Source organism: Fusarium phalaenopsidis (assembly GCF_050370095.1).
Source record: "Fusarium phalaenopsidis strain FUZ10S chromosome Unknown contig_32302, whole genome shotgun sequence".
Taxonomy (NCBI): Eukaryota; Fungi; Ascomycota; class Sordariomycetes; order Hypocreales; family Nectriaceae; genus Fusarium; species Fusarium phalaenopsidis.
The window spans coordinates 1984324-2001318 of record NW_028145405.1 but is presented as its reverse complement, the minus strand read 5'-3'; the positions used below and the strand labels follow the sequence as shown (position 1 = coordinate 2001318).

At 54.7% G+C, this 16995-nt stretch overlaps 6 protein-coding genes across 6 annotated transcripts; 4 read left to right on the top strand and 2 right to left on the bottom strand.

Moving 5' to 3' along the window:
* Positions 1-804: 804 nt before the first annotated feature.
* Positions 805-2102, top strand: LRP88_07988 (NAD-dependent epimerase/dehydratase family protein; the record flags this gene model as incomplete). The annotated part of the gene is made up of 3 exons (XM_083244500.1): positions 805-1006; positions 1105-1405; positions 1478-2102. The coding sequence occupies 3 exons, from the start codon at positions 805-807 to the stop codon at positions 2100-2102; spliced, it is 1128 nt and encodes a 375-aa protein (XP_083098994.1).
* Positions 2103-4045: 1943 nt separating this feature from the next.
* Positions 4046-4700, top strand: LRP88_07987 (uncharacterized protein; the record flags this gene model as incomplete). Its single annotated transcript, XM_083244499.1, has 2 exons — positions 4046-4099; positions 4194-4700. The coding sequence occupies 2 exons, from the start codon at positions 4046-4048 to the stop codon at positions 4698-4700; spliced, it is 561 nt and encodes a 186-aa protein (XP_083098993.1).
* A 373-nt stretch (positions 4701-5073) lies between these two features.
* LRP88_07986 (uncharacterized protein) lies at positions 5074-5622 on the bottom strand (the record flags this gene model as incomplete). The annotated part of the gene is made up of 2 exons (XM_083244498.1): positions 5074-5487; positions 5539-5622. 2 exons carry the CDS (start codon positions 5620-5622, stop codon positions 5074-5076), a joined length of 498 nt encoding a protein of 165 aa, XP_083098992.1.
* A 1304-nt stretch (positions 5623-6926) lies between these two features.
* LRP88_07985 (Cu/Pi carrier) lies at positions 6927-8194 on the top strand (the record flags this gene model as incomplete). The annotated part of the gene is made up of 3 exons (XM_083244497.1): positions 6927-7199; positions 7261-8049; positions 8123-8194. 3 exons carry the CDS (start codon positions 6927-6929, stop codon positions 8192-8194), a joined length of 1134 nt encoding a protein of 377 aa, XP_083098991.1.
* A 4745-nt stretch (positions 8195-12939) lies between these two features.
* On the top strand, positions 12940-15453 carry LRP88_07984 (ubiquitin carboxyl-terminal hydrolase family protein; the record flags this gene model as incomplete). Its single annotated transcript, XM_083244496.1, has 4 exons — positions 12940-12978; positions 13126-13269; positions 13365-13378; positions 13431-15453. 4 exons carry the CDS (start codon positions 12940-12942, stop codon positions 15451-15453), a joined length of 2220 nt encoding a protein of 739 aa, XP_083098990.1.
* Positions 15454-16221: 768 nt separating this feature from the next.
* On the bottom strand, positions 16222-16663 carry LRP88_07983 (Yos1-like protein; the record flags this gene model as incomplete). Its single annotated transcript, XM_083244495.1, has 4 exons — positions 16222-16277; positions 16356-16463; positions 16518-16577; positions 16636-16663. The coding sequence occupies 4 exons, from the start codon at positions 16661-16663 to the stop codon at positions 16222-16224; spliced, it is 252 nt and encodes an 83-aa protein (XP_083098989.1).
* Between the last annotated feature and the right edge of the window lie 332 nt (positions 16664-16995).

The following is a 16995-nucleotide window of genomic DNA, read 5'->3' as shown; positions in this document are numbered from 1 at the left end:
CGCCTCGTGCCTCGCAAGTTCAAATTGGGGCGCCTGTTGATCGTCTTTCCCTCCACTCCCTCCCACCTCCCGTCTATTTGGTCCCGTCTTCCGTCTTCCGTCCTCCCGTGGCCTTCCCGCCTTGGATCTTGCTGCTCCCTTTGCTCCCGCGCACCGCCGCTACGCCGTCGCCACACCAGCACTCTTGGGCTCAGCAGAGTAATTGCCTGCCCAGGGACTCACTCTACTGCACCTTACTGTGTCGTACCGCCGACGGGTCTAATAAGGTGCCTGCTTAACCCACACGCTACCCGTTCTGACGTCCCTGTACTGACTTGCGTGACCCCTTCTTAGGCTGCGGCTCCTCCTCTTGAACCTGGCCCAACCACCTAGACCAAGAGCTACTAAGGTCATTGTCCGTCCACTTCGTCCTCCGCTGGAGAATCCCGAACCGCTTCGCTTCGTCAAACGCTAAAGCACCCCGATCCTCGCATATACAACCGCGTTGGTCTCCTCGTGGGTCCTCTGCGTTGTACGCACCGTTTCCTGGGCCTCATAACTATCCACCCCCTGAGGCCAGACAAAGTCTCCCCGACAGCACTACTCCGGCTTTCCCCCTCGGAATTCCTTGGGCGCGCACGAGCTTTTTGATCCAAGAACCCGACTGCATACTGTCTGGACTTGTCTTTGACCGGGCCGTTCCACCCCGCGCTCGCATCCTCCCCGTCTTTGCGCCGCCGGCGAACCGTCCACGACCTTCGACCCCACGTTATCTTCTCGCGACTCTCCTACTACGACTCGACGACTGTCAAAGATACAACGACAATGGCCGAAAAGCCTTCGGTGTTGATCATTGGAGGGCTTGGCTATATCGGCCGCTTCCTGGCCCTCCACATCCACAAAAATGAACTCGCCTCCGAGGTGCGACTCGTCGACAAAGTTCTTCCTCAACTCGCATGGCTGGCTCCCGAGTTCTCCGAGGCCTGTTCACAGGACAAGTTTATGCAAGCTGATGCCAGCCGACCTGGTAAGTCTCGCGCCACTTATCCTACGGCCTGTACCCTTTGTAGTTGTCAAGTCTGTTTGACCAGTGGCTAACGAGGGACCCTTTCTGCCTTTTTGTAGAGGGACTAGCGAGAATCTTTGACCGCCCGGAAGGGAAGCAATGGGACTATGTCTTCAACTGTGGCGGCGAGACGAGACATTCGCAGGAGGACGAAGTTTACAAGCTGAGGTCGCTGAACCTATCTATCGCGCTAGGCCAGGAGGCGGCCAAGAGAGGCGTCAAGGCCTTTGTTGAGCTGAGCTCGGGTATGGTTTACAAGTCGGACTCGTCACCGAGCAAGGAAGGAGACAAGCTGAAGCCTTGGAACCGGATCGCCGTCTTTAAGCTGCAGGCGGAGGAGGAACTCTCCAAGATCGAAGGGTGAGTTGGCTCGTGAAACTCATGAAGGGTGCAAAATTGGGGCGTCATTTGCTAACAGTTTGCGGCGCATAGCCTCAACCTCGTCATCGTACGCTTACCACACGTCTATGGGCCATATGCTTCCCAGTGGGTTGCGACAGCTTTGTCCATGGCCCGCACGTATCAGCACCTGGAGGGAGAAATGAAGTGGTTATGGACCAAGGACCTGCGCACCAACACGGCGCACATTGACGATGTTACGCGCGCCTTGTGGATGCTCGCGGCCTGGTACGACGCGGGCAAGGCGGGTTGGGATGAGGGCAGCATGGGTAAGATTCCCATCTTTAACATCGTGGACGATGGCGCGACGAGTCAGGGCACCATCGCAACCATTATCGGCGAGATCTTCAAGATCGAGACGGGATTCCAGGGTCAGCTCATCAGCACGTTTGCGCGACTCAACCTGGACAGCGTTGTGGACGATGTCAACGATGAGCTTCTAGGACCTTGGGCGGACATTCTTGCCGACGCGGGCATCACGAGACCTGGACCGTTGACGCCGTTCATGGAAAAGGAACTGCTCAAGGACACAGACCTCAGCATGGAGGGGAGCCGACTCAAGACGTTGTTGGGTTTCGAGTACAGCAAGCCCAAGATGACCAAGGAGCTATTGGAAGAGGTGATTGAGAGTTATCGGAGGATGAACTGGTGGCCTTGATCAAGTGAAGGAGGACTCAGTATACCCAGACTGCGAAAAGAGGGAAACGGGGATGACGACGTCGAGACATGTATGGATAACGGCGTGGATTTTTGACTTGTTTCTTGCATGGACTCGGCTTAGCGAAGAGTCCGCCTGGTGTTGGAAGAGACGATACCCCGGAGGATGAGGACAAAGGACCTGAAGAACAGCCGCGAGCAGACGAGGCCGAGGTAAGGCTGCAACTGGGCAAGGGGTGAAGGAGTTGCAGCCCATCGAGGGAGCGGTGCCCCGGGGTGGGGAGGGGAGAGGAGAAGAGAGTGAAGGGGAAGATGACGAGGATAGTGATGTACGACTGGAACACAAGAGTTCTAGGGGAGGCCAAGGCGCCCACATTGATGGGAGGCCAGTTAATAATATGGGCAAATAAATATACTACTATGTTGGATACAAGACTCGAGAGGGTTGCTTTGTCGTGCGTTATTGGTAGTGGTTGTGATGTGAAGGGTACGAGAGGGGGTCTGACAATGGATTGAACTGAATCTTGGAGGTTGGAGGTAGACAGAGGGGGGGGGTGGACACGACAAGGTTGTGTAACAGATGAGCCGAGGTGGTTGTATGGACATGAGGCAGAGCAAGACAGAGAGAGACATGTGGAAGTGAGAGGGACATGGCGTGGAGATTGCGAATCGCGGGGCCCCAGAATGTTTCGGCCGATTCTGTTGGTTGGGATCCAATGGACTCTATTAGACCTCGGACGAGCAAGTCAGTCAGTCGTCAAGATGGATGGCCTTCTGCAAGGGGCGGTTCGTGATGGATGGTTGCATCAGCGGGCGGGCGGGCGGTGCATCTGTCCCAAGCTGAGTTGAATGAGGGATCCAATTTAGCTTGGCCATGGATGAATTGTGGTTATGTCCGAGGCTTTTTTGGGCTTGGCCTTGGCTGTCAAGGTGGCTGTGGTGAAGAGGAGAGTGGTGAAGGTGTGGTGGTACCTTTGTGGTGTAGATGACCCTTGGATACAATGGCGATTCTTTCTCGGGCTATGAAACATTTGAAAGAAGAGGAAGACAGACATATGTAGACATGTATAGAGAGAGACAGAGATACAAAGAGAGACAGAGTGAGAGAGAAAGTATGGTTGGTTGTACTCCATCTCTTCCCTCTACAACATCATGACATGGAGGATGAATCATGGGCCTCGTATATTCGGATGCCCAGTCACGACAATCCCAATTCCACTTGATCATAGGTAACTAAAGAAAAGAAAACACCTCCGCTTTCTTGGCAAGTCGCCCCTGCCCATGCTCATCCCCCGTCAAAAACGGTATCAACTTCCCCATTCGCATCAAACCCCGTTGAGAGCTTGTTCCAGGCGTCGAACAAGTTTCCTCTTTCAGCCGCCGCTCCTCTCGGGGATCCAGAGACATTTCTGTACTACCTCGAGATGTGGGCCAATGTCTTTCTAGGTGTACCCCTGCCGAGAACGAGGGGCACCACCTGTTGGAGAGGGAGCTGAAGCACGAGGAAAAAAAGTCGAAAGATGAATGTGATTGTTGGACCTGGCTCTTTCTTGTCTGCGTCAGTCGACCTCGGCGGCTGCGTCACTGCTCGGACTTTGCTTGTGATAGAGACGCTGAAGCCTCGTCTCTGTTGACGCATATTAGACGCCTTCGCATCCCACATCTATTAGAGTATCAGCAAGCCAACAGGATCTCGTCACAATTGACCATTCACCTCCCAAGATCTGGCGTGTTGCTTGTTATTTTGTGGCTTGCGTGGTTGACCTTCAGCTGGGTACTTGCCTCGACTATCGATCGATTGGTTTTCAATATTCTTGATAGCGTCATCTCGGTCCACCAGAGCCAGCTCACCTCACCTCTTCTTGCACCTTGCATACTTTCTTCTTCTTTACACTCTTCACCACAACCTCTTTTTTTATTCTTCATATACAAAACACTGCAAACATGGCTGCTCCAGTTGAAAAGACCATCACCGACCTCAACGGTAAATGGCTTCTCGTAAGTCAAGCTCCTGATCAATTGCTGCCCCTCCCCCACCTTGAGCCAACAAGGCTTCATTCGGATCCAATGCTGACCACATCCACGCCCACAGAACAAGACCCTCTCCGATAGCTCCGAGCCCATCCTCGCGCTCCAGGGCATCGGCTACCTCACGCGCAAGGGCATCAACATTGCCACCATCACCCTCGACATCAACCAGTACACGGCCCCGCCCAAGCCGCCCAACACGTCGACCGACCTCTTCACCCACGTCGACATTGTGCAGTCGGCCTCTGGCCTGACGAGCACCAAGGAGAACCGCTGCCTCGACGAGACGTTCCGCGAGCACTCGGACTGGCTGTTTGGCAACGTCAAGGGCAGCTCCAAGTTTGTCACGCTCGACGAGATCGACGACGACTTCCTCAAGCAGGGCTGGCTGCCCGACCAGCCCAAGTTCATCCGCAGCTACGTCGAGAGCCAGGGCAACGGCTGGATCGCCACCCAGATCTGGGGCTTTGAGGAGATCAACAAGGAGAGGAGGTACGTGAGGCATGTGCTGGTGACCAAGGGCAGCGAGAGGGTCACGGCCAAGCTCGTGTACGACTACCAGCAGGAGTAATTACCCTCTATACCTACATAGACTTGCGACCTACCTAGAACAGGAGCCTTAGGACTTAGCAGGATACCTAGCAGGATACCCTAGCTACGACATGAAGGACAATTGATGATCATGAATGACTGACTCTGCCCGCGATTGTGTGCGTCCATCAAGGTGTATTGCCTCATAAGTACTGCGCTATGTTGAAAGCGGCCCTTTTCCCAACTGGCTCGAGTTGAGCCTTGATACGATAATCCTCCTGATGTTTAGATCATTAAATCCCCCAAACGCCCATCATGATGCTTGAAAAAAAGAGAATTCTGCCTTTGTCGTGTAATTGATTCGAAAACGTTGCTTCTTTTGGTATGCCATTTCCCCTCGCTGCAGAGTAACCTTACTCTGGCCTCCTCTTGACAAACTCCTCCAGGTCCTGGACAGTAGCGACACCCAGGACAAACCTCCTCTTCTCATCGGTAATGACAGCAAACTCCTCCTTCCAAGGTCCGTCGGGTACACCGGCGCGGAAAAAGTCCTCGAGCTCTTCGAGGGTCGTCTCCATGGTGATGACACGGTAGGTGCGGCCGCGGCGCTGGAAGCGCGTCATGGCGGCCGAGAGCTGGTCGCCGGGCTGGACCTTGCCCGAGTCGAGAAGCGACTGGAGGTGGGGGATGGAGATGTAGCCGAGGAGGGCGCGCGTGTCGGCGTCGACGATGGTCAGGTGGGTGTAGTCGCGCTCAAAGGCCGAGACGAGGGCGAGAGATATGGCGTCCGAGGGGTTGAGGGAGAGGGCGGCGGGAGGGTCGAGATCCTCGACGGTGGCCTGTCGTTTGTTAGCTGGACTCTATGGAGGCTGTTGGACGAGACATACCCCGCGATATCGAGACGACCACTTGGTGACGAGGGGCTGCGTCGAGGTTGTAGCAGTGGCAGTAGCGGTAGCCATGTTGTAAGAGTTATGTCAGACAAAGAGTCAATGGGGATGATGTAATGGGCAAGTTATGCAGCTGATGAGCAACGTTGACAGGTCGGCGGCCGGGAGTATGAAGGGATCGCGGGGCAGGCTTTAGGCGGTCACAGAAAAGGTGGTTCGAGTTGGTGGGGGTTGGAAGAGAAAAAAAAGGACATCTACTTTTTTTTTTGGACTCTTTCCTCCACTGTCATGACCAAACAAGCCCCGCTAGCACGCCAGATGTACATCCACACAAGACGGACGCAAGACGGGACCCGTTGTCTGTCAATATATTCAGTCAGTTAATCCCTGGATTAGATCGACACGGTTTGCATTGGCGTGCTAACTACCTAGAGAAGTTACCGTAGTGAATTTAGAGCCGTAGAAGGCAGCATGTCTCGTGTCGTGTTTCATAGCTTCAGCTGTATTGATCCCTCTTGTCCATACCTGTAGGTAAGCAACCTACCGACCTAGGTAAGCAACCAAGCTTGAAGCTCAAAACGACATGTGATGGACAACTGCGTGATGTCACCACCCTCACCTCAGGTAGGTAGGTACACATACATGTACCTCGACGACCTTGGGCACTGATCTCAAAAGCACTCCGCAAAGACTTGAAGCACTCAAAACCCGGGACCCATCAACAAGATATAAACAACATGATTCAACCAAATCACCATCGGAATTCGGACTGTCCATCTCAGCATCTATCTTCAAAAACATGGGATTCATCAATGTCATGATTGAAATCCGTCCATGTACCGCCCACACCCAATCAGAGCTCCCCCCTGGGCGTCATCCCTCGGACTTGGACATCCAGGTCGACATCCAAATCCGTCACACGTCCTGCCTGTCCTTGTCTTTGATCCAATTCCTGTTTTCCATCATCCATCCCGTCCTATGATAATCTCTCTGCCCGTGCGTGATTTCCCCTCATCATCTCTTTCAAAAGTGTAACCTGGGAGACTTCACAAGGTGACAAGAAACAACCATTCTGATCTCCGCGACACCCATCCCTTGTATCTCGAGACATCGTATCAGATATCAGGTACCTAGGTATCCAGGTAAGCTGAGGTTTCATGTAATCAATCATGGGTCTTTCCTCCCGGGTCGCAGAGCACAAGTCCGATAACTCCGGCTCATATCTGCTCGACTCACCTTGTTGCTTCACCTTCCCTTCTCCTTCATCACCTCTCCAAGCATCATCTCCCACCCCGGAGATTGGCCAATTGCCCAAATTCACCCTCCACCAACCACTTGCACGCGCTCACACCAGAGACAGACAGAGGACGGCCACAATGTCGCCGTTACATCCACCTAGGGATGTCTTCCAGGGCAGCGTATACAGCCCCCTCTCACCCACCTCACGCACGTCCTATCAGGCTCGTCCCGAATTATACAGCGCCTACTCCATCGTCGACACTGCCAAGGACAAGGCAAAGCAATTGAGCGCCGAGGCCACCGCCGAATTCGAAAAGGCGAGCTCAAAGGCGAAGCCGAACGGGGGAAAGATTGAGCTATACTCGGGCAAGTACTATGCCGCCTGCACCTTTGGTGGACTGCTCGCCTGTGTAAGTTTCATACAGCATCCATCCATTGCCTCGCCTCGACATCTAACAACTTTCATTCCAGGGCCTCACTCATGCTGCCGTCACCCCCCTTGATCTCGTCAAGACCCGTCGCCAGGTCGACTCCAAGCTCTACACGAGCAACTTCCAGGCCTGGGGCAAGATCTACCGCGCCGAGGGCATCCGCGGCATCTTCACCGGTTGGAGTCCCACCCTCTTTGGATACTCGGCCCAGGGAGCTTTCAAGTACGGCTGGTATGAATACTTCAAGAAGACATACTCGGACATGGCCGGCCCTGAGGCCGCTCACAAGTACAAGACGGGTTTGTACCTCGCCGCCTCTGCCTCCGCCGAGTTCCTCGCCGACATCGCCCTCTGTCCCTTTGAGGCTGTCAAGGTCCGTATGCAGGGCACCATTCCCAACCCCTACACCGGCACCTTCAACGGCATCAGCTCCGTCACGGCCAAGGAGGGTGTCGCCGGTTTGTACAAGGGTTTGTATCCTCTGTGGGGTCGCCAAATCCCCTATACCATGATGAAGTTTGCCTCGTTTGAGACTATTGTCGAGATGCTCTATGACCGCCTGCCTGGTCAGAAGGAGGACTATGGCAAGGCTGCTCAGACCGGCGTGTCCTTCACCGCTGGCTACCTGGCTGGTATCCTGTGCGCCATCGTATCTCACCCTGCCGATGTCATGGTCAGCAAGCTCAACGCCAACCGCGCACCAGGAGAGGCCTTTGGTGGTGCCCTGAGCAGGATATACAAGGACATTGGCTTCAGCGGCCTCTGGAACGGCCTGCCTGTGCGAATCGTCATGATCGGTACCCTTACTGGACTCCAGTGGATGATCTATGTGAGTATTTCTCATCGCCTGGACCCTAGCAAAGCTTCCAAGTCTCGAGTTTCGGCGCTGACACGAATAACAGGACTACTTCAAGATCTTCATGGGTTTCCCGACCACCGGCGGCGCTCCGCCACCGGCCAAGAAGACGGAATAGACGCGTTAGAGTTAGCCCTTTGGTTGTTACCTTGTCCTCAAGTAAACGATGGACTACCGAGCAATTGTCTTGAGTTGTCCCCAGTTCTCATGTACACTATCAGGGGCCGATAATGACGGGTGAGAGAGAGCAGGGTTAGGAGTCCCACCAACAAGTCATCCCTAAGCAAGTAGTTAAACCGCCAGACGTCACACAACCTTTGCCAGAAGTGATTGCTCATCACGTCAGCCGGGCTCGGCTGTGTCTTTGATCTCACTCAGTTGTGATCCATTGTAAGACTTGGCCGCTTCCACCGTTGCCTGTCACGGGAAATAGCAGCGCCCCGCTCATCAGATCGAGAGACGGAGTGCCTTTTTCGTCCTCATTCCGTGCATAACACGAGTTGATCGGACGGGAATCTGGGAAACCTGCAGGGCGCAAGGCGTAATCGACAGTGCAGCGTCTTACTCTGAGCGGGAGCATCGGGAATCGCACAAGGGAATATCCATGCGCTGCTCGCAGTGCAGGCAGGTTTCACCGTGGACCGAGCTCAAACAGGCAGGGATTCTTGCTCCTCTATCATGATCTAGTCATGCCGTGCTGACATGGTCCACTGATAGCAGAGCGTGGGGTGGCAGTTGTGAAGGTTGAGGATAGTGTGGATAGTGTCACCTTGGCTACGACGGCCTCGAGGTGGGTTCAGCTCAACATGGCCTCTCAAGAAAAGTGTCGTGTTTGCTTTTCATGATCGAACATGGATCAGCTTGATGTTGGTTCTAAAAGTTAGTTGCAGAGTGGTTAGCTGATGGGCAACCTCCTGTAAAGCAGATGCATAGCACACAGTGCGACATGGACTCAGTCCGTAAGCGCCACACGGTCCGACGGTCGCCCAAAATGGACGCATTCCGTCATGGTACATGAAGTGGAAAGGATCAAATGGCGGGGAGAACGGCGCGGTTGCGTGTGCGTTGGAAAAGATGGGGACGGCAGCGCGCGATGCGATGCGTGTGTGCGTGCGTGGTTGCGTTACGAACCCACGCATCCGACGCTAGCGCCAGTGACGTTTGTTCCAGAACAATGCCACCGCAAAGCCGTCACACTGAGACCAGGGTCATGATGGAAAACTCCATCCAAAATTAGCGGCGCGAGGTCCGTTGGCTGCAGCATCACCCCCTCTCCAGCTCTGGCGAGCCGAGCCAAGCAAGAAACCGTCCAGAGATTGCTGCACACTCGCAGACGCGGGCCGTCGTAGAACGCCACAGCACGAGGGCCAAGCGGACTATTTCCGAATCGATCCATGTCTTGGAGTCGGTGTAATTCAAAGACCGAGATCGAGAGCGAAAGTTCTTCTCTCACGTTTGTTGGGCAGCAAACCCGAAAGTCGACAGGAACAGGACGTCCCGCCCCGGATATGTTCAGCAGCATCGGTGCCGAATAAACTGGTGAGACCCGGAATTCGAGGTAACCTTGGTGGAAAGACGCATCATCGGACTGGCGTGAAGTACTTTGGTGCTGTGGTTGCACCAGACTCATCCAACGGTCAAGGGACCCTTTTCGAGACGAAAGGGAGGGCATATCGACAGCAACGGACCGACTGGTCGGCGATCAGGATGGGAGGAGAATCAAGGTGATAGGATACCATCGTCGCGGTTGGACACTCTGGGCCGAGTGATTGGTGATGGTTGTCAGTGGATACGGGGATGTGCCGCATGGCAACCCCACACTTGCTTCGTTCGCTTCCACCATCTTGATGCCTCGAATGAGGGGTCGAACAAGAGGACGGGTGATATCTCTAGCTCTGATCTCTTGGTGGCGAGCGGCTGGCAACCTGGGTAGCGACCTGAGCTCTGCAATTTGCCGACGACGCAAGTGTTGAAGGCATACCGGTGAAAACGACTCTAAACACGACCACTGGATCGAGTTGATGATTCCAAGGGGCTGTTTTGTTTGACCATGTACCGAGCACGCAGGGACCAGGGTGACGATTCCCTAGGCTTGATTCACTGTGCCCTATCTCGTGGTTTTCTCCCACCTTGCCCTGCTGTCCCTGGAACCATTCAGTCGTCCAGTTGATCGAGGCACGTTACCTTGCAGGTGGCGAGACTGGACCAAGCTGCACTTGTTCAAGACACAGCCGGTATGTGGAGGAACTGACATTTCCCACCAAGCAGCTCATCGCAAACCAACAACCGACCTACGAGGGCTGGTAGACTTGCCTCAATATAGCTTGTGTTGGCTTGAATCCTAGTTCCATCCTTCGTCTGGGTAGTAGTCCATCGAGGAGCTGTTGTTGGTGCCCGCGTCCTCTATCAAGATTCAGGCGATGCCGTGGGTCATACGTAGGCAGATTTCGGAACTGTGCCTCGGGCTCATCGATACCGACCTTTGTTCCTGGGACAAGTCATGCAGTCTAAACATAGGTTTGCAGTGGACGCAGGCAGGATGAAAGCTGCTTTTGTCAGCACAGCCGCCTCGTCCGAAAAGCTGTATCCGACTTCTTGGCAGTCGTTGATCCGTCTCGGCGTCCGTTCGTAACCAAGGGGAGATCCGGCTAAAGTCCCCCAACAACCCTCGGCAACGAGAAAACCAGCCATCCATCTCTCACCGCACACGATGCCATGATTTGCAGGCAGTCCTGCGCCAGGGGCCGGTAGCCGATGCGTCGTGGCGCCGTTGGCTAGCGCTTGTCGCTGTCATGTTGACTCGTGAGTTGCAGCTAGATTCCCTACTCGGGCTTAGAAATGTCGCCGGTTGGAACAACCATCCTTGGACGGTGGATTTTCCCGGAGGATCTGGACTCTCGAACCGGCGGAGAAGTGTTAAGAGGGCATGTACAGTAGTGCCAGCGCCGCCCCAGAAAGCCGATGGTTTTGGTGAGCGTTTTGCGTGGCTGTTTTTCAACCACCTACTCATTGCCAATGTGGACTTTGAAGATGGAAAGAAGAGGAAAATTCGTCTCATTTGCTACCGTTCAGACGGTGTTTCACCCGTCCAGTACTAAGAAATCTGGATGGAACTCACTATCTGCGTCGGACCTGCCGTCGGTCACATCCTGAGATGCATGAGCTAAAGTAGGTACTTGCTTCCCCAAGCAAACCGCCTGGTTTGGGAGCATCCATTCGCAGCGCTCTAAATCGACGACCCATCATTGATCTTGCACCCAACTTTTCACCAACTGCCATCCCCACAAACCATCAAGATCAGTCAGTGTCAAGCCCTCTATCCATCTTCCGTGCTTCTGAGCTCCGTGCCCACTTGCCTTGCTGCTGCTCATCCATCCTGGCCTCGATAACTGATCACGCCCGACATCTGCGTCTAGTACCCTTGTCGATACCTCGTGGCCCTGTCTTCTAGAGCTTTCATTGCCCTGTCGCAGCAACCAATAGGCCCCTCGCCCGCCTGGGCCTGTATGGGACCACCGTCCGGCGTCTCTCAGCCGCCCACACCACGCCAGCTGGGCCTCGTTCCCCTGGTCCCCTCCACGGATTATCCCCACTAGTCATCTAGTGACAGAGTCGCCTTGTGGCAGACACCGACTGCTCGGGCTAGGGATTACGTGGGTGACGAGCTGTGTACCTTGTGGCCTAACAGCCCAGGACTTTACTCTCCCCCTGCGCGTCCGGTTCTGGGGGTGGTCGCTAGGGGCCCACCAAGGCACCACCATCGAGGCTTGGAGGGGTCCATTTGGGGGCTTCGGGGGTCTGGGCAAACTGGGGTCGCGCGACGCCCATTTCGTTCCTCGCTGCAGGAGACTGCAGCGGTTGCAGGCCTACTGCGAGCTTGTGGTGGTGGTGCTGCAGCATCTCCGGGCGTCGGATGTTAACGTTTGGTGGAGGTGGATGAAGGGCCAGTGAAGGACGGTTCCCCATGGCCAAGACGACCGCTCTCGCCGAGTCGATATATTGCGCATGAGGGGAATTCCGAACTCTAGCAGTTTCGTTGAGGACGTGATGCCTGATGCTGATGGCTGACCAAGACAGCATCCCACGGGTTATGGAATCCATTACCTAGGTACTTGTAGCGTAGAGGCCTGGTCCAGGTAACAACAGAGCAGGCTGTTGGATCCAATCCAATCCAATCTTGCCTACCTGCCATCGACACCTTACAGCACCTACCTACTTGGGCACGGTACCTCCTCGCCTACTTACGCACCATCCAACGGGGAGTCACTTATCCTCCTCCACTATTCCCTCCCCCGGACATCCAGAAGCAGGCCATCCTCCCGCCACCATCAGCCTCGAGGTACCTTACCTGTGCTCTCTGGCTTGGTCCCATCTCTACCTCTCTTGCCCTCTGCCGAGTTTTCTGCTCCTCGATATCTCTGTCGACTATTACGCGCCTCGCCTCGCCCATCGGATCGCCGTCCCCCCAAGACAACATCCCCAAACGAACCTTCCCTCGTCTCTTGGTCGGCTCTGTCGCTCGCCCAGACCAGTAGTTCAACCCGGCGCTATCAGAGTCCACGCCACACACTCGCGCCTCGCTTTCCCCAGCCCAGCGCCGAGCGCCATCCCTCGCCCACGACTCGGCAACCTCGAAATCGGCCCCAGCTTGCGATTCTCTGTCCTTCCGCCTCGCGCGCTTCTCTTATCATCCTCTGGTAGTAGAAGCTCCTGCGCATGATCCTTGGCTTCAATTGTGTCTGTTGTCGTTGAGCTGCTGCCGCGCAGCTGTAGCGGTCGGCCGCTCGACCTCGTCCCTCGCTCGGCTCACCAAGCCCGCCGTCTGCTACTATTCAGCATCCACAACGACACCACAACGCCGCCATGGCGGGCTTCTTCAACAAGATCAAGGGCTCCAACACGGTACGTCGTCGGCTTGAAAACTCCCGCTGTTCCCTTCGGCGTTGGACATATGGAGCTCTCCCACCAGCTTCAGCTATCCACGCGCCCTCCCGCCTTGCGCCAAGACCTTCCATGACTGACAAAATGCCTCTCGGCTCATACTCATAGGCCTCTTCCTCCCCATCCAACAAAGATGCCGTCGCGAAGAAGAAAGAGGAGCCCGTTCTCGACCTCACACCTCTAGAGAAGATGCTCCAGAATGCCGGGCCCTTGCGAGACGATGGTACTGATCGATTCTTCGGCCTCGAGAACGTATGTCCCCGCCGTCTACTCCCACCACCGGACCCTCTCCCGTCTCTCATTCTATCAAGCTACTTTCCGATTCACTAAGCTAATATTTGGCACAGTTTGGAAACACATGGTATGCTATCGAGGCATCATCTAACCAAGCCGTGACGCTGACCTCGGAACAGCTACTGCAACTCGATTGTCCAGGCCCTCTTTTACTCCGAATCGTTTCGAAACAATGTCGTCAACTACCCCCCAAGCTCGCCCGCTGACACTCCGAACGGCACTCGGCCTAGAGTCCCCGTCACCATCAGACCCCCGCCCACTGACCCAGTGGTCAACCTCCCGAAGCAAAAGGGGCTCAGCACATCACAAGTGATCAAGCAACGGCAAGCCATGAACCATCAACTGCCTGGACAGGTTGGTGTTCGGCCCGAGGACAAGCCAGACACCCCTGAATATAAGAAGAAGCAAGCCATGATCAAGGGACCTATCCTGGAACTGGCCAAAGAAAACTCGGCCACCTACGGCATGGACGAATGCACATTCACTGGGCTCAAGGATATCTTTTTGGCTTTGCTGGAAAGCAACACACACACAGGCGTTCTCAGCCCGCAGCGATTCCTCGAGATTTTCAAACGCGACAACGAAATGTTCCGAAACTCAATGCATCAGGATGCCCATGAGTTTTACGGGTTGGTACTGAATGATGTCATTAACAGTGTTGAGGCAACGGCCCGCAAAATGCAGCTACAGGCTCCTGCCGACGGCCTCGACGGGCTGGCAAATTCGGTGGGCCACGCCCTTGGGTCTGCCATGGTTAACAACGCGTCAGGGGCTTCCTCCCCGGGGACGGGCTGGGTCCATGACATATTTGAGGGCGTTTTGACATCAGAGACCAAGTGCCTGACGTGCGAGACAGCGTCGCAGCGGGATGAGACGTTTCTGGATCTGTCGATTGACCTGGAGGAGCATTCCTCCGTTACCTCCTGCTTGCGCAAGTTTTCTGCGGAAGAGATGCTCTGCGAGAGAAACAAGTTCCACTGCGACCACTGTGGTGGCCTTCAGGAAGCTGAGAAGCGAATGAAGGTCAAGCGGTTACCCAAGATCCTGACGCTGCACCTGAAGCGGTTCAAGTACACGGAGGACTACAGCCGCCTGCAGAAACTGTTTCACCGTGTTGTGTATCCCTATCACCTACGCATGTTCAACACAACAGAAGATGCAGGGGACCCCGACCGCCTGTACGAGCTGTACGCTGTCGTGGTTCACATTGGCGGCAACGCCTACCATGGGCATTACGTGTCCATCATCAAGGTCCCTGGCCGAGGTTGGGTTCTTTTCGACGACGAAATGGTTGAGCCAGTGGACAAGAATTTTGTCCGCAACTTTTTTGGCGACAAGCCAGGGATGGCCACCGCATACGTCCTATTCTACCAAGAAACCACATTTGAAAAGGTTCGAGAAGAGATGGAAAAGGAAGGCATGGAAGAGGTCAAGCTTGCCAACGAAGCGGCCAGCCTGGCTCAGGAGAATGGCGAAAAGGCTGAGTCGGCACCACTCAAGAGACAAGCCACACAGCCAGTAACTCCAGCTCCGGATCAGGAGGTGCTAGCAAAACTCGCACACTCGAGCACGGCGCCAGTGTTATCCTCGATAGCGCCCACAACAACTCCAGACCCGACACCCGCGGCGGCTCCGGCAACACCCTTGACGAATGGCATAACCCACACGAACACAAATACCGAAGTCAAGACGAAGGAGGACAAGAAGCGGGAGAAGAAGGAACGAGAGGCTGCGGAGAAGGCAGAAAAGCAGGCAGAAAAGGAGAGGGAGAAGCAGGCCAAACTTGAGGAGAAGAAACGACGAGACGAGCAAACCAAGATGATACAAGCACGAAGAAACGAGCAAGACGAACTGCACAAGGTGCTCGAGGCCAGCAAGAAGACTGCGGTGCAGGAAGAGGCAGCAAGGAAGAAGGAGAATGGAACGGTGCTCAGCCATGGACTCCTTGATCGGACCAAACGAGGCAGCAAATCGATGTCGAGGAAGAGCTTCTCTCTCTTCCATCACAAAGATAAGGGCACTGCCCAGGCTCTTCAGGACGCGTCAAACGGCGACGCGAGCGAGAAGCACGAGAAACTCAAGGATCGCCTCAGTTTCGGGCTCGGACGCAAGAAGAGCACAAACCTGCTTTCACAGTCATAAACACATTTACAGTACAGCGTACATATAGGGGGGGTACTCGGGTGTTTTTGTCATTATGGTCTTTGGGGATTTGGACGGATGACAGGATACCCATGCACTTTTTTGCAACGAAGCTGCCATTACATGAAAGAAAAGCACAAGGAAGGCACCAGAAGCATTGGGCAGTAATGGTTTTTCTCATTTCGACCGTCTCTCAGTGGTAGTCTTGCAGCCCAGCCGACGATGCTCTTGGAGGATTAGACCTGTTGTATGGCCTAGAGCCAGAAGAGGGAAGGTGCCCAGGCGTGAACCTCGAGAAAAAGGAAGAAGGCAGGGCGGAATTGTGGTGGGGGACTGTAGCGATCTTTTTTCTTTTCTGTTTTTGTTCTCGTGGGTAGTTGAAGGGCGACAAGGCCAAACCTGCGACGCCGTCACCAACGGCTGTATCATATATACATACATATAGCGATAGCCCGGCTCAGACGTTTGTGCGTCTGGCAAGCTGGGTAAAGAAAGAAGAACAAGAGACTCGAACAGAGCTCGAGGTGACACGGGCATTTTCAGGCACATGTCAATAAGTATCATGGCAAAGTGAAGCAAGACAAAACTTTCGCATCGAATTCATGTCCAGTAGGTAGTATAGCCCCCACACACTCATACAAGGTTCGCCGTGAGTCGTACAAAGATTAATAACTCCAGTTCCAAAGATTTCCCAGACTCCATTTATGCCTCCAGACGTCTACCGTGTCCTCTCGAATTCCACATGCCGGCCGTGTTTTTCCCCTTGGATTAACCCAGGACGAGCTCGTACAGGATAATGACGGAATTGACAAATATCAAGGGCACTAGACACCAGGTCAGTTTCACGCAGTTTTATACAAGACTCGACAGTAATGTTGGTTCGGTGCATGGGGCAGACATACTCCTCATGATGGTTCGGACGCTGGCGATGAGGTGGATGATCTTGGCCTTGATGCTCGCGTCGGGACCAGAGCCGAATGCGGGATCATACGAAGCGGGAGAGAGGTTAACTAGAAAATACCGTTAGAAGAGTTGCTTGTATGCGCTTGAGGCGGGCGACGTACTTCGAGCGAGGAAACGGTCTTCGGAGAGGACTGCGACGGCGTTGATGAGGAGGACGCAGACTGCGACAGGTCAGCACGGATGCGCCAGGGCGTCGCGAGCAAGGCAATCGAGTCTAACCGTAGAGGAAGCTCCCAAAGAACCACATTGTGGGCAACTGGAGAGGGTGCAGCGGCAGTAGATGTTGGCGCAGAAACTGGAGGGGAGGGAGTTGGCGATGATGTGTAACTAACTATCTTAGGTACCTGGGTACCTTGCCTGCCTTGCGGTGCCCGGGTGCCACTGCCATGGTGGCTTAAACTCGACCTGGGGGAGAGGCTGCGGGGGATCAGTTGAGCCGATCCGACGACCCCTGAGGTGGAGACCAGCCAATGGTGACCCAAGCTTGCCCCTTCCTCATTGAGAGAGCTGCCTCTGTGTACTTACCTGCCTTGAGTATCGCACGGGCTCAACTTACACCTGGAATCTGAGATTTGACAC